At 42.9% G+C, this 25,404-nt stretch overlaps 2 protein-coding genes across 11 annotated transcripts in view; one reads left to right on the forward strand and one right to left on the reverse strand.

The window, feature by feature from the left end:
• foxp1b (forkhead box P1b) overlaps positions 1 to 25,404 on the forward strand; it is a 154,956-nt gene that overhangs the window by 31,183 nt on the left and 98,369 nt on the right. For all 10 annotated transcript variants that reach the window (XM_086291390.1, XM_086291394.1, XM_086291401.1 and 7 more), the window contains one exon: positions 2,475 to 2,518. The gene's annotated coding sequence lies outside the window, so the exon portion shown is untranslated. The remainder of the gene's footprint in view (positions 1 to 2,474; positions 2,519 to 25,404) is intronic.
• LOC147329949 (uncharacterized) lies at positions 13,984 to 17,141 on the reverse strand. The gene is made up of 2 exons (XM_086291100.1): positions 16,705 to 17,141; positions 13,984 to 16,615 (listed from the first exon to the last, which is right to left on the reverse strand). The coding sequence occupies exon 2, from the start codon at positions 15,739 to 15,741 to the stop codon at positions 13,984 to 13,986; it is 1,758 nt and encodes a 585-aa protein (XP_086147226.1). The 5' UTR covers positions 15,742 to 16,615; positions 16,705 to 17,141.

Below are 25,404 nucleotides of genomic sequence, written 5' to 3' on the forward strand. Positions count from 1 at the left end.
TGGTGTAGGAGAAGGCAGATCCCGTGTGAAGTCCCTGAGCCCTCGCCGAGCGGCAGATCTCTTTTCAGCGCCAGCTGTTCTCTCAGATACACCAGGCCGTGCTGAAATTCTCTTAATATAATTCTAGGGGCTCAGGAGAATAGTGCAAAACAAGCGTGCCAACGAGGAGAACGTTGAATTTTTCATCAGCGGGCTTCAACTAGCTGAGTTAGTGGGCAGCGCTCTCATTCATGAGCAGATGTTCAGTGCAGTTACACTCTGCAGTTAATGTGAACTTACTGGCCTCTCTGCCATTGGCTGCAAGGACGTTGGCAGCAATCTGGCATCTGAGAATTACTCCCAGTAAAAGGCGCAGTCCTGGAAAGCGTTGCCCCGGCCTTTTTTAGCCACTTCCCAGCCCAGGAGCTGGATTGTGGACAGGGGAAGGCACTGACAGCTCATCCGTCTTCAGTCCGACAGTGATGAAACACTCGCCACTGTTTGCCGGGGGAATAGCACTGAAATTCCTGCAGATAATTTTCACATTTTACGTTCACTTCTAGTGACTGGATAGATGTGAACCAACGGCACTCAGCAGGTGAAATATATTTCAGGTGTGTCTGAAAAAGAAGTACTTAAAGATACCTGCCTCAGTTGTTACAGTGAAAGAGTACATACAGATGTATTATTCCAGTACCCCTGAAAGAGGAAACTCAGAGAAGAGGCACCTGTAAGGGGGAGCAGTTTGGCTCTGGTACGTCTGTAGCTGTAACCAGCTGGTGCTGTGGTCAGCCTGGTGGGCTGTATCCTCTCCCAGCCTGGTGCTTCAGACATCTGCATGCCCAGGCTGCCTAGCTTGAATTTGATGTGGTCGTACAGATCTGTAATAGTTTCATCCAACTAGGCAAAAGGCTGTTTGACTGGTGTGTGTGTGTATGCGACATCAAATTTAGTAGGTGGCATGCCAATCATCTCGAGCTTGTGTGAAAGTCATCACAGTAAAGTTGTGCATATGGGACTTAAACAGTGCAAATGACAAGCTCTTGTTTCTCTGCATGTCTCATTTTCACTTTCTAATTGGTCGTTTTCAGGTTGGCTTTACGAGAGCAAAACTAATTAGTGTTTCTAAATTCAGCAGAAAAAAAGGCAGTTGGGTTGATTGTTCTGGTTTCCTCTCCTGTGTCAGGCGCTCAACAAGAAAATAAGACTAATCATTTTCAAATTGCTCGTATTTTTAAACCCCAGAGCTGAATGTCATTCCTGGTCTCTTGGCATTTTGTTTGGCAAGATCAGGGAACCGTGGTTGCCCTCTCGCCTGTGTGCTGTCTTTGTGATTCGTGGGAAGTTTGGACTTGGGGCCAGTGGAAAAAAACAATGTGTTGTGTTTTAGGTGGGGTTGTTTCTGCTTTGATTGGGAATGTCCTGCTGACAGGAGCAGCCTCGCAAGTTTACAGTAGCTGTGACATTGGCGTTACCTTTATTCAAAGTCCTCCAGCTGCATTGAGCCCTCAGGAAGCCCAGCGCAGGCCCACATGGGCGGCTGACGGCCCAGAGAGAGGAGAATGAGCCCTGTTTGAGTTGGCAGACGCTCCCCTCTTGGGGAACTTTTGCTGCCTTTGCAGAAAGGCCAGTGGCGGCAGCTCTGGCGGGGCGGCGGTGATTCTTGGGGCAGGATGGGCTTTTTCCACCTCTCCTCCCATTCAGGAAACACATTTCGCCGTCTCTTCCCTGCGTGTTTGCAAACGGAGGGAAAGAGTTAAGGCGAAGGGGCATGGGGCAGTAGAGCTGAATGACAGAGCACGGCTGTAAGAGGCTGAGTGCTAATGTGTGGCAATTTGAAAAGGGCGAACAAGCTATTTCAGAAAGCACGAGTGTTGTGAGAAGTCAGTGCAGTGGAGCTTTATTTATACCGAACAAAAACATTTACATTTTAGTGTTCTGTAAAACATGCTCTATTTTTATTTTTCCACCGCCACTGCGGGGATTCATTCTTCAGAAGGCAGTAATTAAAACGCGGTTGATCTTAGGTTAGGGAGGAGGAGTGCTTAAATGCAATTAGAGCAATGTTCAAATTAATTTGGACTCAGTTACAGTTGTTGGAATTTGTCATTATTTGTTTAATCAAGGGAGTTCTTGTTTGAGAGACTAAATCTAGATCCACTGATATGTAAACGGTCCACTGAGAAGCCTGTTCAAACCTATTATCTGCCTGACATGAATATTAATTTGAAAGTGACCTTTTTTGTGACCTTTCAGTTTTGAACTCACACTTAACTGAGAGGTGCATGTGGTTGCGTGTTGTGACAGCATGGTTATTATTGAAAAAGCTGATTGTGGAAAAATAAGTATGTTCTTGCTTTTGTCACCTTCACGTTTGAAATAATTTCCACTGTTTCTCTTCTTTTTTCCATTCTGCCACCCCCACCCCTTAACTTTCCTTTACTACCTCCTCTCTTCTTCTCTCCTCCTCTTCTGCTGACTGCTTGCCGATCCAGCCAGGACACTCCAGTGGTGACATCCTGTGGAGCCATAGATTAAAGTAAGTACCTCACAGAAACATCAGTAGACACCATCATTTGGTTAAGAAACACGACTCGTGCACCAGCTTTTGGTGCATTCTTCCTAATGTCTTCTCAAAGAAGGGCATTATATGGTAATAGTTGTGAGTTTGAATGCCACAGGATGATAAGAAAGGTTTTGCATAGTAACCGATTTCCTCTTTTCCTGATGCCGTTGCATGTTGACATGAGTTTGAATGCTTAAATGCGTGCAAGGGGCCAGGTCAGTGAGTCGTGCTGGTGTTCAGAGTTAACTGTGAACCTGAAAAGTAAAGAAAATTGCAGATAGTGTGCTGGCTCATGTCTGCATCCCCAGACTATCCTAGAAGTCATTACTCCTTGTGTGGTGTATAAACACGTCAAAAACAAACAATGACCCTGGGCAGACTCCACACTGCAAAACAATTTCAAAGCCTGCAGTGTAGTGTAAACACAAAACATGGCTAACCTTCACGCAGGGAAGACTTCACCTTAAACCCGGTGTTTGTTTTATAGTCCCTGTCGACCTTGGTCAGATATAGTTTACATCTCTTTGGTTCTTTCAGGTCGATGTAGCTTGGGTTCTGTGCTGACATTTACGGTTGAAGCTTTTCAGTAAACAACATGTGGCTCGGAAACAGACTATTAATGGAGATCTTATTAGTCAGGTGTTCACATTAAAAAAAGATAGAGATGAACTTTGCTCACAGTGGTGATTGTGACATGACTGATATTCAGTGTTGTTGTAAACCAAGTGTAAACACTGCCTCGCGGGGTGTAGATTTCCCATACAGACACTCTATGTATCGAGCAATGAATATTCATTTTCTCCTCTCGTAGACTCTTCTGCCTCTGTGAGCTCTTTCACACTGAGCCGGGGGTGACTGTAAGGCGAGGTGAACCCATATTTTTAATAAAGCCCAGCTGCTGAATGATCAAATAGAGTCTCTAATTAAAGCCTGAGTGTACACCCATGTAAAATTCTCTCTGGAATGCTAACAACCTGTGATATTTCCAGAGGAATTTGCTGTGAAGGTCTCAGAGAAGGAAAGGGATTCAAGTGTTTGGGGTTCAGAGGGAGGAGGGGCAGTGTTCGTGTGGCAAGGCAACATGTTGTTCACATCCGTGTCAGATTGAGGCTAATGAAGGCCAGGCTGATCCTTGGATGCAAGCCTTAAGTAAATGATCCCTCTTTGAATATATTAGCGCTCCGTAGCAGCGTTGTGCCTCCCTGCCGTGCCAGCGCTGCTACGTGTTGTCTCGTGGTCTGACGAGGCCAGTCGAAATGGCAGTCACGGTGTTCGATCACGCCGTGTGCCGTTGAGTGTGATTTCAGTTTGTTTTACAGCAGTGATGTTACATTGACTTGGTGGTGAGGAAGTACTCTGGCTGATCATTTCCAGGTTAGTGTGTCTGCAAAACAGTTTGATAGTAAATGGAAAGTATGAGTGTTGTGTCATTTGGCAATGTAAATGAGCCATCTCAAATTTTTCCCCACCCTCTTAAGAGGGATTGCATTTACATAGCAGGCAAGGGTTTGATACTCAAGCAGATGGTTCGTGTAGACAAAAGCTGAATTTACTGTTATTTTTAGTGTAGTTTTGAATTTAGTCATTTCTGTTCATTTTTGTCTTTTTCGATTAATTTATTCAACAATAATCGGAAAAAAAACACAGTTTTAAATTCAGTGAACAAACATTGCTATCAGAACTGTTTCCACTGCAATTTATGGTCACAGCAGCACTTAACATGGAAATGAATCCTAAGCTAGTAATTATAAAGCACTTTGGATTATTAATTGGAAAGACAAGGACATAGAAATGAAACAATTGTGAATGCACCCCTTCTAAGCTGCTGTAGCATCTCATTAATAAATACCTTTCTGGTTCTTTAGTGCTGTGCCCGCCTTGCTGATTGAAACAATGTCATTTGATTTTCGCTGATAAAGCATCTGTGCTTCATAGATGGATGGATTGGATGGATCCAATTAGCCATAGTCATCGCTCATGTATTTAAGCTGACAGTGGAAGTCTTGCGTAGAATATCCTTGATTTTGGTAGTTTTGTGAGGCGCTCATGCAGAGTACTTTGAAAGCCCATAAAGAGCGGACTGTGAAGAATGCTCCCTTGATGCAGCTTTGATTTACAGCAAATTTTTTCAATTAGACGTGGGAGGGAAGTAATTGATTTTCAGTAGGTAGTGTACAATGATTGGAAATTCTTAAAGGATGAGAAAGTGACCAAGATCCATAACTTTTTTCCTTTCACTGTGTATTATATACAATCAGCGCCGCAATTACTTGGGGCTTTTACTTAACATTTCATACAGGTTTTATTAGTAGGTAATGCATCTTTTTATACAGAGCACTCACATTCTACAACCTACACATTTACAGCAGGTTATGAGGATTGATGGCTTGTAGTAGCAGCTGCACAGGTGCACCTAGTGTCTCATAAGGCATTCTGACCTTCTGCACAGCACATACCATGCTGGCCTGTTTGTAAACGCCAGCCCTGTTTGTAAACACGAACAGAGAGATGAGAAGCAGATTTGCCCCGGTCGCGCTCACAAGACAGGCACAACACAACGTGACAAGCAACAGATGTGTCACACAGGCTGAAATCAAAACAGCCGTCCAGCATGGAGTTGTGCACACCATCAGACATGGATGCTGTGATGAGGCGGGGAGGCAGCGAGCACTGCTGGCAGATGAGACAAGGCAGCGCCTCTGCTGCTCCCAGCTTCCTGTCTAGAAGAGGACAGGCCTGTTTGTAGGCTGCTTTGACACTCCTAGTCACTTTGTCATCTGGGGTGCTCACTGCAGCTCTGATCACATGTACACATTGCATTCAAAGAGCGTCATATCAGCCGTGTGACAGGTAGGCTCCCAATGAGACAACAGCCAAAGGGGATGTCCTTTTCAATACACTGTGCGAGCACAAATGCACAGTGCGCCAAGGCAAAATAACATCATATGACATCATTCGGAATGCTCTTATGCTGTCTTCTCTGTTTGGAAAGATGGTGCGGGTTTGGTTCTGCCCTGCCTAATAACAGAAAGGTCTTTATGGAGATGCATGTCCACTCCGTGCAAACCGACAGTTTGACAGCAGCAGTAAAAGTGCAGCTTCACACAGGCAGCACACTAATAATATTCTATCATATAATCTGCCTTTTGCCACTGCCCCATAAGCAAACAACACGGCTTCACTTTGAGCCATGGGAAGAGAAACAGGAATCCGTCATCAGAACAAGTGCATGAATGAAGGTGCGGCAACAGCTGCTTGACTGAGCACATACAACAGACTGTCACCCCACATCTGTTTACCACTTTGACAACCACATGAGTGTTTATATCCATGAGTGTAATTGAGCTATTTTCCCGAGGGCAGCTGTAACCCACACTAAGTTATAGCCCAACTTTCCATTAAAGCGTGGGGGGAAGTTTTACTGATAGCAATCACGCTCAGCAACACTGCTATGTAAATACAGCTTATCAGCTTTGCCAATTTGGTTAAGTGGCATGTACGTGGGTGATTCAAACATCTAGCTCTGTGGCTGTGACACTGGCCACATACTGGAGACATTTAATAAACATTGGTAACTTGCATTATTAACAAGTATATATGCAGCAAGAACATAATAATGAAAATGATGGCATGTCAAACCAATATTGTGCGGAAAAGATGCAAATAAACTGAAAAAATATTCAGGCTGCCATGTGGTCAAACTTAACTGTCTGCATGCAGCATGTACAGTATATGGAAATTGAAATGGGAATATCTAGATCTAAAACGTGCCATTTAAATATTCAAATGTTAACACCAAACAATATAATGCATTATGGCTTTTAGTATTTGCATACAACTCTGTTTGCTGCTGTAAGCTGGGGGTAATACAAGGAAGAGAGAGGGAGAAAGATAGTGAGGGAGAAACACTGAGCGGATATGGAGCACACAAACAAAGCCTTTGTGTGCCAGTAATAGGAAAATGACATTTGATTACTGTGTGAATTTTTATGGTAGCTTAATTTAACAGTTAATGGTTATTTTGTATATCTTTAAGTCTTTACTGTTTTAGGGAAACTACAACTTCCATCACACACTGAACCTGTGCTAATTTGTAGATGGCTCTGTCTTGATGCATGCTCAGTCATCCAGGTAAGTAAATTCCAAAAGGTTGATTCTGTTCATCTGGACGTAACGTTTTCAGTGGGAGAAACGTTTCGTCACTCACAACAATGGGCTGTGACCTCACAGTTCCCCATTGTTCAGTCTGTGGTGCTAGTTTCAGGCACTGTTTGTAAGGTTGGGGAAACCTGCAGTCAGCTGAGACTGAAGAAGTCACTTGGACGAGTGACGAAACGTTTCTCCCACCGAAAACGTTACGTCCAGATGAACAGAATCAACCTTTTGGGATGTAGACGGATATTTTTTAAAACAATGTAAATCAGACGTTAGCTGAAACTACCATTTATTCTTGTTTGATGGAGGTCATGTTGATACATGTTTTTTCTACACTTTCCATTTTTGTAAAATGTATTCCCAGTTGCAGCGTCTCATTTTCAAGTGAAGTTCATTCAAGATGTTCAGAATTTGGCCATTATTGAAAAGCTATTGCACCTGTTAAGGTTGGGGAAAATGTTAAAATTATCTGTACTGTCTTGGTTTGCAAGTTAATCATTTCCCAAATTGAATTCACATAGGGGCAGGCCAGTAAGCGAGGTCAACCACTCACTGACAGCCAATATACAGTATTTGTCCAGTCGACTTGCCCAAACACAGGAGAAGTGCTTCTGTAAAAGTAGAAACCTTTAGCTCTTGAGAACTGTGTCAGATTTATTTATTTCCTTGTTCTTAATCATTCATTTACGGTTACAAATAAACTGCTGTATTTGTTACTGAAGAAAATGCTTGTTTAAGGAAATGAATGTATTTATTTATTGTAGCACCTGTGACTTGCTAGGTGGCAGGATCAGATATCACATAGCTACAGACAAATGAAGCAGTCGTTTGACCACAGGAACAGTGGCTTAGTTTCACAAAAATACATTTCAAATATAAAAAACATCATCCACAGATAAAAAAAACAAGGTCAGTGTACAGTGTTGATGAGAATGTAACACAGTAAGGGGAATTGTTGAAAAGAATATATCAATGGGCCAATAGGCTCGACTATAGGAGCACAGGGGTATGTTCAAATGAGACACAGAGACAAGAATGTAACTCAAAAGAACCAGCCAACTTTAGTGACATAAACCATAAGGTTGACAAGCACAGGTTAAAGACACTTTACAATGGTAGAAAGGAAACTTACAAAAATTAAAAGAAAAGTAAAACACAAACTACTAAAGCAATGACTTGGCCAAGTGTTATTTTTGGTTTTCAATGTTCGGGTTTCAATGCTCGGGTGCACCCTAGTAACCTGACTCCTTAACTCTTATAGAAACAGATTACACAAATCCAATGTACATTCAAATGAAAATCTCACACTCTTTTCACATGTGGAGAATGCTCTACACAACAGCTCATTATTTAAAGTCCCAAATAAAAAATGTCCAAGGGGTAAAGTCCAAAAAATTCCTAGGGTGTGAAAGAAAATAGGGATGAAAGAATGTCAGTCAGTGGTCTTATGTATAACCAGCTGTGCGTGAAAGTGTGAGTGATACAGTCCTACCACACTGCAAGGTGCAGCAGATCATCAAGTAGAAAAGAAGCGAATCTCAGTCTCTCTAAGTCCAGGTGGGAAGGCTCGCCATCTATTTCACCGGAGGAATCCACCTCAGGAACAATTCAGCATACAAAAAAAACCTGACCTGTCAACAGACAGGGTCAGAAGAGCAATTCAAATATTAATTATGCTGTTCTAGCTATAATTCACAACTTAGGATTTTGTTTAAATCACATTCAACATAAATTTGCAATAAAAATACTCAATTTTGCAAAAATAAAACATCTCTCTTACATAAACTATGCATTAAACCAAGTAAAGTCAGTGCATATGCATATATGTCGCATATGCGACAATTATTAATCAAACAATTGAGATTAATTCAGTTTCTCAACGATAAAATGTGAAACAGACATGAACTAACTGAGACATACAACATGTGCTCACCGATCTCAGCGCATCACGGCCGAAGACAATGGCATAGTGTCTCTCGGTCGGAAAATGCAGGGCTCTAAATAACGTAACAGGACATGTTTTCTCTTTAATAACCGTAATACGACATGAAGGAAAAATAAACATAAGTTGCGCTTCAAGTGTTACCTTGCTTCTGGAAGCAGATTGAGATGAACTTCCAGGCAGTTGATAGCAACCAGAGCTAACAAAGGCTAACAGTTTACCTCCACGTGGTACTTTCTAAAGTCACCAGAAAAATGCAGCATTTGCCTGTTTACTCACTGCGGCTACTTCTAACATGAAAGTTAGCTGATAACCAGTGAACTTATGTGCAACACAGTTGGTTGCAACTTATATCTAATACTTTTTTTCCAGCTCAAAAGCTTCAGTCTCTCTTTTCTCCTGCCAGCACGCGACTACCTCCACACATAGCAGCAAACACAGAGCACGTAGGTGGGACATACAGCGGCAGACTGCTCTCCCATTGGTCAAAACATACTGGGACCTGTGCATTTCGATTGGTTGGGCAGGCTGTCCATCTCTCCTCATATCAGTCCTTAAAGTGGTACCCCCATTTTATGTGGGTTACACCCTCCCCTCTTGATGGTATGCCCGTCCCTGGGCATCTGCAGGGTGGCACTGAGTTACACTGCTTTGACCTTTCCAACATAATTACTAGTTGGATCTTCAAATCCATTTAAAGAGCTAGTCAATGCCTCACTTAGGCCTTGAAAAAGAGAATTCACCACCGTTATCAGAGGATTCCCAAGTGTCACATAATGCAGTCTCTTGGGCTTTGCTTGCAATCTGTTAGAACGACGAAGAGATGGCTCAGTATCTTGAAGTCCATTATTCTGGATCATCACAGGTTCAGGCTGTTCAGTAACAGGTCTGTTCACATCACTTAATCCTTCTTCACATGCTGCATCAGAGCTCGTCCCATCATCTTGAGGAGCTTCCTCAGACTGCTGCAATTCTGAACTTTGAGGAAGTCCTTTGGCTGAGTCAAGCCCATGCAATATGTTTGCTTCAGGTGAGTTGTCACGTTCAGGTGAGTTGTCACGTTCAGGTGAGTTGTCACGGTCAGGTACATCCTGAATCATTCCTTCACCTTCCTCTACAAGGGATTTAGTGGCAGGAGGATCAGGTGGAAGTGAAACTGTAGGCACCTCTGGTTCTGCTGATTGTCTGACCACACAAGGAGGTTTACTCAACTTGTGAGTTTCATGTACTGGGACATATACGTCGGACTTTGATGTAATGAGAGGGCGAAATGTCCAATCAGATACATCATCCATATCAGAGGGAATTTCATCTTCCCCCTCGACAACAGAACACTGCCTTGTTCTGGGTCTCCTGTTTGGATGGGTTTTGACTGTCTCGGGTTCTGCAGCTGCTGACAGAAATCCACATGGGAGAAGCAAGTCACGATGTAGAGTCCGCACAGGTCCATCTTTACCCTCAGGTTTAACTGTGTAGACCGGCATTTCTCCAGCTCGCTTAAGGACAATGTAAACATCCGTTTCCCACTTATCTGCCAGCTTATGTTTTCCACGCAGCTTCACATTTCGTACAAGAACTCTGTCTCCACTCTGCAATGTTGATTCAACCACTCGTCGGTCAAATCTGGCTTTGTTGCGACCTGCATTCTTTTGTGCATTATTTGTGGCAATCCGGTAGCTTTCTTCCAAGCGAGATTTTAGGTTACCGACGTACTGGGAATGAGTCTGCTTAGTAGCATTAGTGGGCAACCTAAAGATTAAGTCAATGGGCAGTCTTGGTTGCCTCCCAAACATCAATTCATAGGGGGAAAATCCAGTCACGTCACTCTTCGTACAATTATAAGCATGTACCAGAGACTTGACGAAGTCTCTCCAGTGGAGTTTATCTGACCGATCCAGTGTCCCAAGCATCTGGAGAAGAGTGCGGTTGAATCTCTCAACCGGATTCCCTCTAGGGTGGTAGGGGGTTGTACGCACTTTCTTCATGCCAGTAAGTTCACAGAGTTCCTTGATGGTCTTTGATTCAAAGTCAGGACCCTGATCACTAAGAAGCTTTTCGGGAAAACCATAATGGACAATGAAGTTGTCCCAGAGACACTTTGCTACAGTCTGTGCTCGTTGATTTGGAGTTGGCACTGCCACAGCATACTTTGTGAAATGGTCAGTTATGACCAATACATCTTTCGTGTTTGAGCGATCTGGCTCTATTGATAAAAAGTCCATGCACACTAGTTCGAGAGGTCTGCAGGTCTTAATGTTTATCAATGGAGCAGCTTTCTCTGGAGGTGTTTTTCGACGAATACATCGCTCACAAGATTTGACCATTTTTTCTATGGTCATGTGCATTTTCGGCCAATAAAATCTGGCCCTTGCCAAGTCTACTGTTCGTTCGACTCCAAGATGGCCCATATCATGATGAAGGCTTGTAAGTGCTGTGGCTCTTAGCTCCTCAGGGAGCACAAGCTGATATGAGGTGTTGGGACCATCTTGCCGCTTACGGTAGAGCACCCCGTTCTGTATTTCAAGCCAATTTAACTCTCTGAGTAACAGGGGAAGTTCTGGTAGCTCTAACCTAAGGCTGGGAGGTGGAGTTTCGCCAGTCTCCAAGAGTACAATCACTGCATTGATAGCAGGGTCCAATGTCTGCTTTTGCCTCAACTCCTTCTCAGAAATTGAGTGGACAATGGGAAGCCCATCCACTTGCTCCTGTTGGAAGCAGTCGGGAATAGCTGTGGACTGGTGAGTGAGGGATTCAACTAAGGTCAACCCAGAAGTGGTGGATCCAACATTAGCTACGGCTGAGGTGACCATATGGCGCTCACAAATAGCCTGAATTACATCCAAGGGAACAGTCTCTGGACTCTCAGGGTTGCTCAGATGGTACAGTGTGAACTGCCGGATTCTCTCACTCTCCTTCTTAGATGCATAATCATCCTCTGGTGGACTGTGAGGACGACGCGAGAGCGTATCAGCATCCATATTTTGTTTTCCCGCTCTGTACTGAAGACTAAATGAATAGGTGGAAAGACTGGACAGCCACCTATACCCTGTTGCATCAAGCTTTGCAGAGGTCAAGATGTATGTAAGAGGGTTGCTGTCAGTCACTACTACAAAGTCTGTACCATATAGGTAGTCAGAGAATTTTTCCGTGACTGCCCACTTAAGGGCCAAAAACTCCAGCTTATGGGCTGGGTACTTCCTCTCACTCTTTGAAAGACCACGACTTGCAAAAGCTATGACCCTGGACTGTCCATCTTGTACCTGATATAAGGCAGCACCAAGGCCAATGGTACTGGCGTCCGTATGTAAAACATATGGAAGCTGGGGGTCTGCAAATCCCAAGATTGGAGCGGAGGTTAGCTTTGCTATTATTTGGTCAAAGGCCTCCTGACATTGAGGTGTCCAACGCTGACCAAAGGGTTCCTTTGGGTTGCGATACTCTGAATTTGCGTGTGTCCTTGGCTTGTTGTTCCGCTTCCTAATTGGTGGGTAGCCCGAGGTTAGTTCGTTAAGTGGTCTGACAATGACAGAGTACCCCTGAATAAACCTTCGATAATATCCAGCAAATCCTAAAAAGGACTGAAGTTCCTTAAGATTTGTGGGGATGGGCCAGGTCTTTAAGGCCTCAACTTTGTCAGGGTCAGTCTCTACTCCTCTTGCGGAAACAATGTGACCAAGGTATTTTACCGAGGTCTGAAAGAATTTGCACTTTTCTGGTGCCAGTTTCAAGCCATATGACATCAGTCGTTGCAGGACATGTTTCAAACGCTGTTCATGTTCCTCCAGGGATGATGAGAAGACAATCAGGTCATCAATGAACACCAGAACCTCTTTGAGATTCACATCTCCTACACACTTCTCCATCAATCTCTGGAACGTCGAAGGCGCATTTGTGATCCCCTGGGGCATCCTATTAAATTCCCAAAATCCAAGTGGGCAAACAAATGCGGTCTTATTCTTGTCTGCTTCCTCCATCTCAACCTGGTAGTATCCAGACTTGAGGTCTAGGACCGAAAACCACTTAGAACCCGCAAGAGCACTGAATGCATCTTCCAATTTTGGAAGGGCATAAGCATCTTTGATGGTCTGCAGGTTCAGCTTTCTGTAGTCTACACACAGACGAACAGAGCCATTCTTTTTACGAACGACAACAATGGGGGAAGCAAACGGGGACTCAGATTCTCGTATAACACCAGAATCAAGGAGTTCCTGTAGATGTTGTCTCACAGCATCCACATCATTGGGGTGTATGGGACGTGCTCTTTGTTTAAAGGGTGTCTCATCACTGAGTTTGATATGGTGTTTGACTTTGTCAGTGTGTCCAAAGTCCAATTCGTTCTGAGAGAAGACATTTGGCATGTCGTTTAACATGTTTGTAACTCGTTCCTTCCATTCAGTGGGTAAGGGCGAATCTCCAAAATCAAAGCTGAGTTCTGAGGAAGACTTAGCTTGAAATTTAGAGCAGTCTGGTTCTCTGACAGTTTGCTCTTTGTGTAGCACTTGCAAGATAGCATTAACATCTGCCAAAGGTGTTTTGGGGGGTATGACAATGTCATGGTTGGTTTCATTTCTCACTACGACAGGGAGAAGACACTGACGTTTGCGTGGTAAAGTGACTGCAATTGCTGAAACTAGCAAGCCATTTGGTAGTGAAGAAGCTGAAGGATGTTCAAGGACAGCATCTCTTTGCATGTTCACGGGATTTACATTGACAGAGGCCTCCAGGACAACAGTCTGTCCTGCAGGAACGACTGCAGGCATCTTACCTGTCAGTTTTGCACAACCAAGGCTACCAGAGTTAAAGTTTCTTTGTCGCATCTCAAGTATTTGGAGAACTGCTTGATACCCATTAAACAAAGGCTGAAAGGGTGAAAGCTTCTGGTAATTAGCATAGAGGGCATCAAGGGTGTTTGTGCCTATGAGTACCTGCTCATGGGCTGTAGAGCGGAGATGGGGGATAACCAAGGCCAGAGTGTGAACATCAATATCAGAGCCTACAAACTCTTTAGGAAAGGTGATGGTAAGCTCAACATATCCTAAGTAAGGGACAGACTGGCCATTGGCACCCTCCACTTCAAGCAACTCATTTAAGGGATGAATGGTCAGATCTGCAAGATGTTCTTCATAAAAAGACTGGGGTACAGTTGTGACTTGTGAACCCGTGTCCAAAAGACAGTTTGTGTCTCTTCCTGCAATAGTTACTTGAGCTGTGGTCTTAGTTCCTACAAGGCCATGTGGAAATTTTGATCCTTCCACTTTAACGTTTTTAATGGCAGGTTTCAGGATTTTGGGACTGACATTGCAAGACTCCACTCCCATATGTCCCTCTATGGGAGTAGGCTTCAGTTTAAATGTGCCTCACTTCGAGAAGCATTAGAGGCTTCCCAAGCAGCCTGTTTTTCTTTCAGCTGTCTTTTCTTAGCTGCTACAAGGGAAGGGTTTGGCGCTTTATCACAAACTGAGACGACATGGCCATCCTCCCCACACTGGAAACAGTACCATGGACGTGGTCTACTGTTAGCTTTAAATGTGGAGGGATGCTGACTGGCCACTTTTGGTTTCACACCGTGGGTGTCAGGTGTGACGGACCTCGCTTTTTGCTGCTTAGGTTGTTTCGTCTTATGATTCTCAGATACAAGACTGTTAAGCTGAATGCTGAGGTCAGCAACTTGTTGCTTTAGCGTCTCAAGATCAGATTTGTCCACCAGATTATTGGTGGTGTGTGCGAGTTGCACGTGTGATGTGGCGTGCTGCTTTCTAGAGTTTTGGGCAGACTTAGCATGACTAAAATGCTGCCTCATGCGGCTCAGTTTTGCAGCCTGTTTATCTTCTTCTGTCCTAAGAAGAAGCAGCAGCTCTGCAAAGGAAGGTGGGTTTTCTTTTTTTTGTTCTAGCTGAAGATCGATTATTAGTGCATTCTCCCAACAACCTCGAATGAACTGCTTTAAGAGCTGTTGGTTAAAATCATGAGCGGACACACCACCACGTCTCATGGCTCTACTTAATGCAGTGTGCAGCCTCTGCAGGAAAACAGAAGCTCTCTCTCCATCATTTTGAAATGTGCTCATGAACCTAGCATGCAGCTCATCACCATCTTCGACTGTTCCGTAGGCAGAGTCAAGCAACTCAAGATAAGCAGAGGGTCTAGACTGTGGACTCAGATGTTTAATCATCTCGGAAGCAGGAGGAAGCAGACTGTCAAGTATACGATGTGTGCAGTGCAGATCAGACACAGAAGGATCTCTAATAAGGATTTCAACACTAGCTCGCCACGTATCATAATCTGCCTCATGGCTAGGACGTGGGCTCTTGCCCGAATAAGCCCTGAGTCTACCAGATGATGCGAACTGGGGTGAGCTCTCATTGCTGCGCACTACATGCTCAACAACTACTCGCTGAACAGCAGTTGGATTAACATCAATTATGGGGCTAGAAGCGGCCCCAGAAGAAGCTGGAAGAGTCTGTGAGGGGCTGAAATCAGTCAGGTTTTCACTGAAATTGGGAGAGGTAAGAGATTTACTTGCGTTATTTGGTGATGTCAAAACTGTGGAGTCTAGAGGTACACCTGATTGAGGGTCCTCAGAAAATGAAACGTCTCCCTTGCTGGTTAAGTCTTTCTGTGGAAGTGGGCTCTGTACAGTTGAGGATTCTGGACCAGTTTGAGATGACTGGGAAATAGCACTTCCTGCCGATGAAACCAGATTTTTAAGTTCTTCCTTTAACATCTCCTCTAATGAATTTCCACTCAGTTTGGCAATTTCACGGAGCTGTTCCATGTACATTTTAGTGGCTTTGTTTCTGGCATCAAGGGAGTAAACACTTCCTAAGGCCTTTAACTCATACACGATGCCTGCTTGGGTTGTACTTGGAAGCCGCAGAGGTAACAGTGGCTCCAATGTGTGCATGGCAGTCTCATGTGTAAACTCGATGATCATGTGCTTATGGTAATCTGACTCAGGATCGTCTAGACGAAAGTAACGGTTGATGGAACCATATTTTTGGAGGAAAGTGGACACTTCCTCATCAGTCTCTGATCCTGTGATCCCACTAACAACTACAGAATTGGGAATTCTGACGGATTCACTTAGCACAACATCCATTTTCTCTCTAGAAGTTATAGCTCAGATTAAGCACTTTTAAACACCACACACAAATTGTCTAGCACTTAAACACACACAACCATGCTCCTGGCTGGCTCGCCAAAGCTCTCACTGTAACACAGTAAGGGGAATTGTTGAAAAGAATATATCAATGGGCCAATAGGCTCGACTATAGGAGCACAGGGGTGTGTTCAAATGAGACACAGAGACAAGAATGTAACTCAAAAGAACCAGCCAACTTTAGTGACATAAACCATAAGGTTGACAAGCACAGGTTAAAGACACTTTACAATGGTAGAAAGGAAACTTACAACAATTAAAAGAAAAGTAAAACACAAACTACTAAAGCAATGACTTGGCCAAGTGTTATTTTTGGTTTTCAATGTTCGGGTTTCAATGCTCGGGTGCACCCTAGTAACCTGACTCCTTAACTCTTATAGAAACAGATTACACAAATCCAATGTACATTCAAATGAAAATCTCACACTCTTTTCACATGTGGAGAATGCTCTACACAACAGCTCATTATTTAAAGTCCCAAATAAAAAATGTCCAAGGGGTAAAGTCCAAAAAATTCCTAGGGTGTGAAAGAAAATAGGGATGAAAGAATGTCAGTCAGTGGTCTTATGTATAACCAGCTGTGCGTGAAAGTGTGAGTGATACAGTCCTACCACACCGCAAGGTGCAGCAGATCATCAAGTGGAAAAGAAGCGAATCTCAGTCTCTCTAAGTCCAGGTGGGAAGGCTCGCCATCTATTTCACCGGAGGAATCCACCTCAGGAACAATTCAGCATACAAAAAAAACCTGACCGATCTCAGCGCATCACGGCCGAAGACAATGGCATAGTGTCTCTCGGTCGGAAAATGCAGGGCTCTAAATAACGTAACAGGACATGTTTTCTCTTTAATAACCGTAATACGACATGAAGGAAAAATAAACATAAGTTGCGCTTCAAGTGTTACCTTACTTCTGGAAGCAGATTGAGATGAACTCCCAGGCAGTTGATAGCAACCAGAGCTAACAAAGGCTAACAGTTTAGCTCCACGCGGTACTTTTTAAAGTCACCAGAAAAATGCAGCATTTGCCTGCTTACTCACTGTGGCTACTTTTAACATGAAAGGTAGCTGATAACCAGTGAACTTATGTGCAACACAGTTGGTTGCAACTTATATCTAATACTTTTTTTCCAGCTCAAAAGCTTCAGTCTCTCTTTTCTCCTGCCAGCACGCGACTACCTCCACACATAGCAGCAAACACAGAGCACGTAGGTGGGACATACAGCGGCAGACTGCTCTCCCATTGGTCAAAACATACTGGGACCTGTGCATTTCGATTGGTTGGGCAGGCTGTCCATCTCTCCTCATATCAGTCCTTAAAGTGGTACCCCCATTTTATGTGGGTTACAAGAAGGTCGTACAAAGTCTGAAATTTAACTTGCTTATAGCTGTAGATACCCTGATAATGAGGTTGTTGACTGTTAACTGATGCTTTACCATGAGGACACTTCTTCACTCTGCACCACTGTCTGCTCAGCTGTGATGCGCCTCTGCTGCATGTGCCGTTGACAGTACTGCAAAGATGTGAACGGCAGAGTCAGTGCTGCCCTGCAGGACAGACTATAGGACCACAACATTTATAAATACCCCCCCCCCCCCATCTTTTTCTGCTTTTTGTTCTTGTAATAAAATTTTGTTATTAAGTTTCAAATCTGTGCATATCAAACAACAGATTTGCAAATATGCAGCACACTGGTTTGGAAGAAAAGGGCCGTGAGGAATAGATTTCACTTGAGATAATTTTAGATATGTTATTAACATATTTCTCTTATATTAGAAATATACAGCACACAGATACAGAGGGATGGTGAAAAGAAGACAGCAGGACAGGAGTCGACCGTGGTCACTGTCTGACAGGGTTAAACTTAGTGAAGGATTGCCAGTCCAAACTGTGACATCTGTAGCCACCATCAACACGTACTGTAATTAAGTGGAATCTGTGAGCTTTAATTCTATTTGCTGTCCAATAACAGCTCCCTGTAATGAATAATTTAAGGAATAAGGGAGGCTGTTACTTGACGCCTTTTCACTTTGCGTTTAAATTTAGCTGGTGTCATTGTCCGGCAGTGTGATTAATAGTTTATCAGTCTCGACTATACATCTCCATGAAATATCTCTTTCCATCTGTCATTGAACTGCACATGGAAATTGGTTAGATTTTTAATCAGGCACAGCTTAGGCCAGCTGAAAAAGGAAAATTACCAAAGGAACCTGCTCTCACAATGCACTCACATGCAGGTAAGACACTGGATGTCGTTTGTGGAATAAGTCTTTCTGCCTCTGTGCCTCTGCTCACAGTTCATCTCTTTTTTTTTTGTCTTTTTCGTATGATAATTACATTGAGACCTCATACAGGCTAGAGTGTGCAGCCTAAATGTGGTTTTAAATAAGCCTGAGGTGTGTAACAGTGAAAGTGAGTTGTGAAAGAGGCGCCTGCCACAAGGGGGTTGACCAGTGAGCCAGAGATTGGCTTCCCTGTCAAATAAAGATTAGGTCTTTATTTCACAGTCTAATCCCTGCAAATCTCTTATTGAAGAACTTGGATGGTGCAGCGCTTCTAATGGCACAGAGACTTCACTGTCTGCGTTTCTTCTTTATCTCTGAATGTACACAAGTGGATACAGCAACCTCTGGTCCCGGGTTAGTCAGTCTATTTAATCTGGATTACAACTCATATTAAGTTGACCAAGGTTACCTTAGTTCCTGCTAACAAGCTGCATTGCATTAAAGCTGCTCGTGGCTTTTTACATTCTGCTGCTACGCTGTAGCCAAGTTGGGGCTGTATTGCGACTTTTCTAGTTATTGAATATCTTCATTTTTCCCCTCTCAACTATGCAGAACATTCTTTTTATTGAATTATTAATGTGAATTTTGAATTATTGAAGGAAGATAATTTCTGATCAGATTAATATTAACTCCCTGTGAAATATTAATGACTAATGTTAAAAACGATGAACTTACAGAACCATTAATATAATCATAAACAGACATAGTAGTGGTGACACAGAGCCAAATGTGCCAGGGCCGCTCCAGCCTCTTTTAATGCAGCTTCCCTTGAGGTTGGGGAATGTGAAATATTGCAGGAGTCTACTTTGTACTCAGAAGCTTGGCTAATGTCATTGGCCAGCCCTGCCCCCGGGGCTGGCGGCGGTGTCACGGGGGGAAGTTCACCAGCATTTGTCTCCAGGTTACCTTTGTGACCTTGTCCACAGATGACCTGAACTATGGCCAGGGGAAAAGTCACAAAGATGTTTTGTTGTTAACATTAAGCTGGTCCCCTTATCACCTCCACTGATTGGCAGCGCTCCACTGACAGCTCGAGTTATTCTGCTCCACCCCCAACTTTTGCTCCGAAGCCTGGTGGCTAAATACGACCGACCATTCTTTATCTGTTTTTCACAAAGAGTGGCACAAAGTGAGTTTCATCATGCAAGCCTTGAGCAGGTTAAATCTAGTCTTTTGTCAGTTTTGATTAAAACTCTCTTTAGATTAATGATATTCAGCAAAGATTTGATCTATCATTTGCCATTCTTTGGGTTTGTTATTACGATCGTCCCATTGTATTTATAAAATATGGAAATCAGACAAAAATAAACCATTATTCTAACATAATGGTAAGCACCTCGAAAATATGGTTACATTAATTATGTTTTAAATGCTAATGCTAGTGAAGAACATAATAACGAAGACATGAAAGACTCCCTATTCAAAATCTGATAGCCAGGGAGAAGCAAATTATTTCAAATATTTGATATTTAAATTATTTTCAAATGAACTGAGACATGAGTAGAGTAGAGGCGAGTAGTTTCCCCTGGTGATCCTTCAGGGTCCTTTGTTTCCGTGGTGTGTCTCCAGCTCATTAATGTTCTAAGCATGTGAGGGAACCAGACCATACCCCATAACCCATAGCCGGATGACACCTCAGGCCCAACACACATGCAGTGCATGCGCATACATTCACACGCATGCACACACGTACACAAAAATCCCTCAGCTGTTTAAAGTCCACTGGCTCTTTCAGGAAGTGATGGCCGCCGTGCTGTCCTGATTAAAATGACAATAGTCTAATTAACTCGACCCCAGTGTCAGTGCACTAAACGGCTGATGGCCCGCCAGTTCCTGTTTGAAAACCCTTTGTCTCCTCATCATCCAAAAATATGACTTTTTTTTTCTTTTTTTTACAGCAAAATGCCTCAACCCCATTTGACGGGATTTGCTAATGGCAATTATTTCTCATGAGCTAATTAAATCTAGGCAAAGTTTTCCATTCTTTTTTTCTTCCTGCTGCAGAAATCCGTCTATACAATCCTCCTGGGATTTTTCATTCACGGTATAATATCACAAGCAGCTTCAAGCAATGCTAGTCATTTAGATTATATACAATTGTAAAGAGGTGTTTTGGTGTTCAGACTGATTATATTTGCTTTTTTTTCTACCACTTTTAATCGAATCGTTTATTGATCCAACATCGTGATCCTTTCAGAGCCAACCCAAAGCCCCTGCTGGTCAACAGGTCAAACCGCCTGATAAAAAGGAGCCAAAGATGACGCATTCAAGCAAATCGGCCAAAATCTTTTAACCTCCTTAACTAACAGTTTTTGAAAATGAGACTTTAATCCAGCCCCCATTAATCTTTTGCATTGTTTGATGGACTCGTCTAAAGTGCGGAGGAAAGGAAAAAAGAACAACAACATTAAAAAAAACTTTAATGACTGAAGAAGAAACTGCCTTTTGTTCTATTATCCTTCTGCTGGTGATTAAGGTCTGCAGGGAGATAATTACGCTTTAGTCTGGAGTTAATGAAATGAAAACTTCTCTTTTCTTGTGGAAAGGAAGGGCAGATCTTTTGTACTGCTATCTGCAGACATCTCCCACCCTTGACAGGACACACAGAGAATTGGTTTTGTTTTAAGGTTGCAAGCCCCCTCCGCTGCCTGTCAGTCCATGGATGATATGAGGGATCTGTGAATGAAGCCAGAGTCAATGAGGTCTGCCTCCGCTGCACTAGTGAAGCTTTCTGTTCTTCCTGTGAACATAAAATATGCTGTAAAACATCAAATGACAACATCACAGGAGGTCATCAGAGTGAAAGAAAAATAAATAAATAAAATGCATGTTCATTCTGTGTATTACATGCTTTATTGTTGTTACAGCAACAAGCATGTGTTCACCAACAAATGACCCCGCTTTGTTGAGCACCAAAGGAATGCACAGATTTGAATTTATCACATGGCAACACGGGGGCCATATGTGTCATCTGACTTCAGATGCCCCTTTTGAACACGTGGTGCTGTTGACTAAACTATTGTACGGTACAAATGGTGGCCAGAGAGCACATATTATGCTGTCCTTGTAGAAGTTCACATCTGGTGTGAGGAGCTGTGTGTCACTTTATGTGTGTGTGTGTGTGTGTGTGTGTGTGTGTGTGTGTGTGTGTGTAGGGCAGCAGCACCTCCCCACCCCTCCTGTCCCTCTTGCCCCTCCAACAGCACTCTCACATTTCATCATCTGTTCTCCAGCGCTACGGTGCTCCGGCACAAGTTGGCCGCTCTGGATCCATCTGTTGTTATTATTTTCTACTGATAATTGGCTTGAACAATGGAATGCCTGTGTCCCCCTTGCCTTTGAAACCCAACACCCTGTTTATTTTCCCGAGGTCTCATTTTTGCTCTTTTTCCCTCTATCCTACCCTCTCTCACCCCTCAATTTCTCTCTCTCGCTCCTCTCCTGTCAACTTGTGTCACCTCACCCCTAGCCCCTCCTTTTCCCCTGATCCATTTGAGAGGGTTTCACATGAAAATTGCATCTTTGACTGGCCACATCAGTATGTGTCACTCAGCATCTGATGCTTCTCTCTAGACTTTCTGGAGGGGCTCAGCTTCCATTCTTTTTGTTTTGTTTTTACTAAGATAGGATTTTCTTTTCTCTCGCTTTTTTCAGGAGCTTCCCACTTACAGCACAAACTTCTGCATTCCTGGCCCAAGAAACAGATGAAGCAAATAAGAAGGTGTGGGGGAGGGATCAGGGGTGTAGAGAGGAGAGTGGGAACAGCAGTGTCTTTAGGAAGAAAGGCATTGGACGATGGATGTTCGTAAAAATCACTTTTTCCTCCCTGCTAAAATTCAGGTTTTCCACCAGGGGGTGGGAAGAAGAGAAGCATATGTAAGGAAGAACAAGAAGATCACAAGGTGTACTTTCATTTTAATCGAGGACATCATTTAATGAAAGCCCACACCAAAAAATGACCTACTTACATTAATTAAATTTGATATTTAAAAATTTAATTAGTATTTTAGGTTGTAATTAAGTAGTTTCATGTTGAAGACTTCATGCTCTGGTGACATTTTTAGACTGGTACATTTTATTTAGTCAGAATTTTATCCTCAGCCTTGCAGAGTGCCTATTGATGAAGTAATTAGCTGTGTGGATGTAAAAGTAAAATGCTCATGTATGGTGTTTGACAAAGTGTAGAGAAAGTCAAGTGCCTTCTGTGTAACTGTTGGGAAATCCTCTGTTCGTGTCATCAGAGGCATGAGGAAGTTTTTTTTTTTTTTTTTTGTTTTTCCTGTTCTGTTTTTTTGACCTCGCTGATGTTCATTTGTTCTGTATGCTCTTGTCTAATTAAAAGAGGCTAGGACAGGTAGGGCTCCCAGCAGGCGTCTGCTCCGTGCTAGTTCTTCATTTGCTGAGTGTTTGTGTTTATGCAAACGGGCCTCTTCCTGCATGTTTAATTTAGAGCACGGCGCCGACTTTTGTTGTGTTTTGACCACATACCTTTAGTACCTCTCAGCTCTTCCGTCTGGCCAGGCTAGTTCTCTCTCTCTCTCTTTCACTCTCTCTTATACACACATGCAAACTCACTTGACTACCTCATTACTACTTAGACTACTTTCACCGCCAGCTTTCTCCTCTTCTTCCGAAGTGGATTTCAAACACTCAGTGCTTGGAGGAAATATGAATGAATATACAGTTTTGTAAACATGATGAAAGTCTGTTTAACTGTTGGAAGGTAAGTCTGTGAAGATTATATTATCTTTACACTGTTTTCTCCTCCTCGTCATTCCTTTTATGGCACAGTGCTCCATGACTGCGAGTCTGTACGAGCGTCTTTGTAGGTGTGTTCTGTAAGTGATTGACAGATTTTATGTATAGGGTGTAGATGGCAATGCCTTTCTCTATTGGTCATAATACAATGCTACTCAACATGTATAATAATTGCCGTACAGTGTAAGATTGCAAAAGGGTGAATTCAGTGAAGTATTCGAGTGTTTAGAGAGTTTTCTAAAGAGATGAAACAAGCAATGAATCATTTTGTTAATTTGTTCATTTCTGCTCATGCTCTGGCAAACAGAATTAAATCTAAATTCTTTAAGATAGACGTGCAAAACAAACAAACAAACAAACAAACAAAAAAAGACTCAAGGAAACCTCAAGGAACGTTAGCTGCAGCAGTACTGAGGGGTGTGTGTTGTGCTGTCCCAGTTAAAAACAGCCACAAATGATTGGAAAATATATGACCTATTAGTTAAAGTTGACATTGTCCGGCTTTACATGTGCAAAATATTCCTTTTGTTCAGTGCAGCAGGGTTGGAGGTGAGAGTGACTACTAACCCCACGATGCGTAAGGGTATTAGTTCCTCCCCTCACTCATCGCATCTTGTTCTCCCTTTGTCTTTGTCTGGGGAAATGGAATCTGCAGCTTATTGATATTAATAGCGCACAGGATCTGTGGTTGGAGAGGAGCTGGGACCTGGGCGAGAGTGGTAACTTGATATGGCTGGGTAGAATTGACAGTCCTCCTGCTTGACAGGGTGGAAAGGGGTTTGTTGTAAAAATGGGATTGCATAATGTTCTGGCCGTGTGTGCTGTGCTGTACATTGCTGTACATACAGGAGCGGGGTTAAACATTTCGACCGGCCTGATCTGATTTTGCATGTTAAGTGTGAAACCTTTCTTGACCGTGGATGCTGAACTGCACTGGCTGTGACTTCTCTGCTGACAGAATAATAAACAAAGTGCGATTCTCTGATGGATCAGTAAACAGCGGCATGCATTCAGTGGTCGATGAGACATTTTATATTCAGTGGGCACATTTGAATAGTGTAAAGAAATGTTTGTCCTTGCTTGTTTTGGGTCCACTTCGTTAATATTAAGACAGCAAAGCACTCCATGGAGAAAAGCTGCGCTCTGTGTACTTTGTTCTTAGCTCAGCAAAACGTGAGGGCAGGTCCAAAGAATCTGGGGGATCAGACAGGCCTGACATTCACCAGACTGCACTGTTGCCTTTTAAGCTTAGAAAAAGAGAATCTGAAAATAAGCACCCAGAATAAGGGCTGGCTGGATTGAAGTTGGGTTTAATTGGTGGGTTTTGAGTCTGTTTGCGTGTCAGAAAGTGCTGTTGTTTACAGTCTGTGTGGGTGTTACAATATAACGCCCTGATCCTGCCAATCACATTAAAAAGAAAAAAACACAACAATGCATTTTTCTCCACTTTTTTTAAAATGCTGACTTTTTAGACTTTATGAGACTTAGCCATGGTTTTCATTTAATCAGTCCTTCTTAATAAAAGCCCAGAAGAAAAGAGGGGGAAAATAGTGTGCAGTCAGCCCTTTTGGCAGATCAGATCATACAGTAAGCAGCTGCGTTTGTTGAGAAGTGAGTCATGCTTTAGATTTTCCTGTGTTTCATTGCACAGACAGTGACTAGGAAAATCTCCTGCACACACCCTAAAAACAAATACCAGTGACCCTGCATATCAGTGACTCTACACAACTACAACTCTTCTACACACTATTTTATTTACACAATGCTTTTAGCTACGTTAAACCAGTATCTCAACTTTTTTTGTTTAGATTCAAACAGACTATTATAGCCTGGCATGATAAATAGATGCTGTAGAATTATTCAGATGCTGATGCTAAGTGGACCAAACATGCAGGATGGGCTGTAAAGAACCACGAGACAACTCTGGCAGCCTCCTATTGACAACCATTGAGTTGAGCATTAATTAATATGGTAATGATATGTGAAGGTTCATTAACAAGCCGCCACAGAAGTAGCCACAGATATAGTATTAAGCGTGCTTAGAGTAATTAATGGAATAACTTTACTTAGTGGTAAATATTCATGGGCCCTCATCTTTTTGTCTGCACGGTGTGAAGAGAGAGGAGAGCCTGTCCATTAGAGGAGCTGAAGAGCTGTCCACAGTGAATGCAGGCCTTTTGTTGGGATTGGGTGCGTTTCAGTGGAGGGGTATTAATTCATATTTTGAACATGCAATCTTACAACAAAGCCAAAGGCACTGATAACATACCTGTGACTAGAGAGCATATTGTGAAGCCGTGACCCCTTCAAAAAATAGGAAAGTCCACTTCACAGGTTTGTGGACAGAATAAAATGAGTCTTTGTTCACACTCACATGTAACCACAGCCGTTCATTACCATAGCAAAAAACCCTTCTGATTGTTCCATTTCCTCTGAAAATAAGGTGTTTGCATGTTTTTCCCACCATGACTACAATGAAGCCCTGTGGTATTTGCATACAAAATGGAAACATTTTTATGGATCACCTGAAAGCTATCGGGCTAATAAAAAGGTCTCGTAGCG

This window comes from Aulonocara sp. 'chitande type north' Nkhata Bay, linkage group LG5 (genome assembly GCF_057382095.1).
Source record: "Aulonocara sp. 'chitande type north' Nkhata Bay isolate Kocher_YH1m ecotype deep benthic linkage group LG5, A_spYH_male_GT1.1, whole genome shotgun sequence".
Taxonomy (NCBI): domain Eukaryota; kingdom Metazoa; phylum Chordata; class Actinopteri; order Cichliformes; family Cichlidae; genus Aulonocara; species Aulonocara sp. 'chitande type north' Nkhata Bay.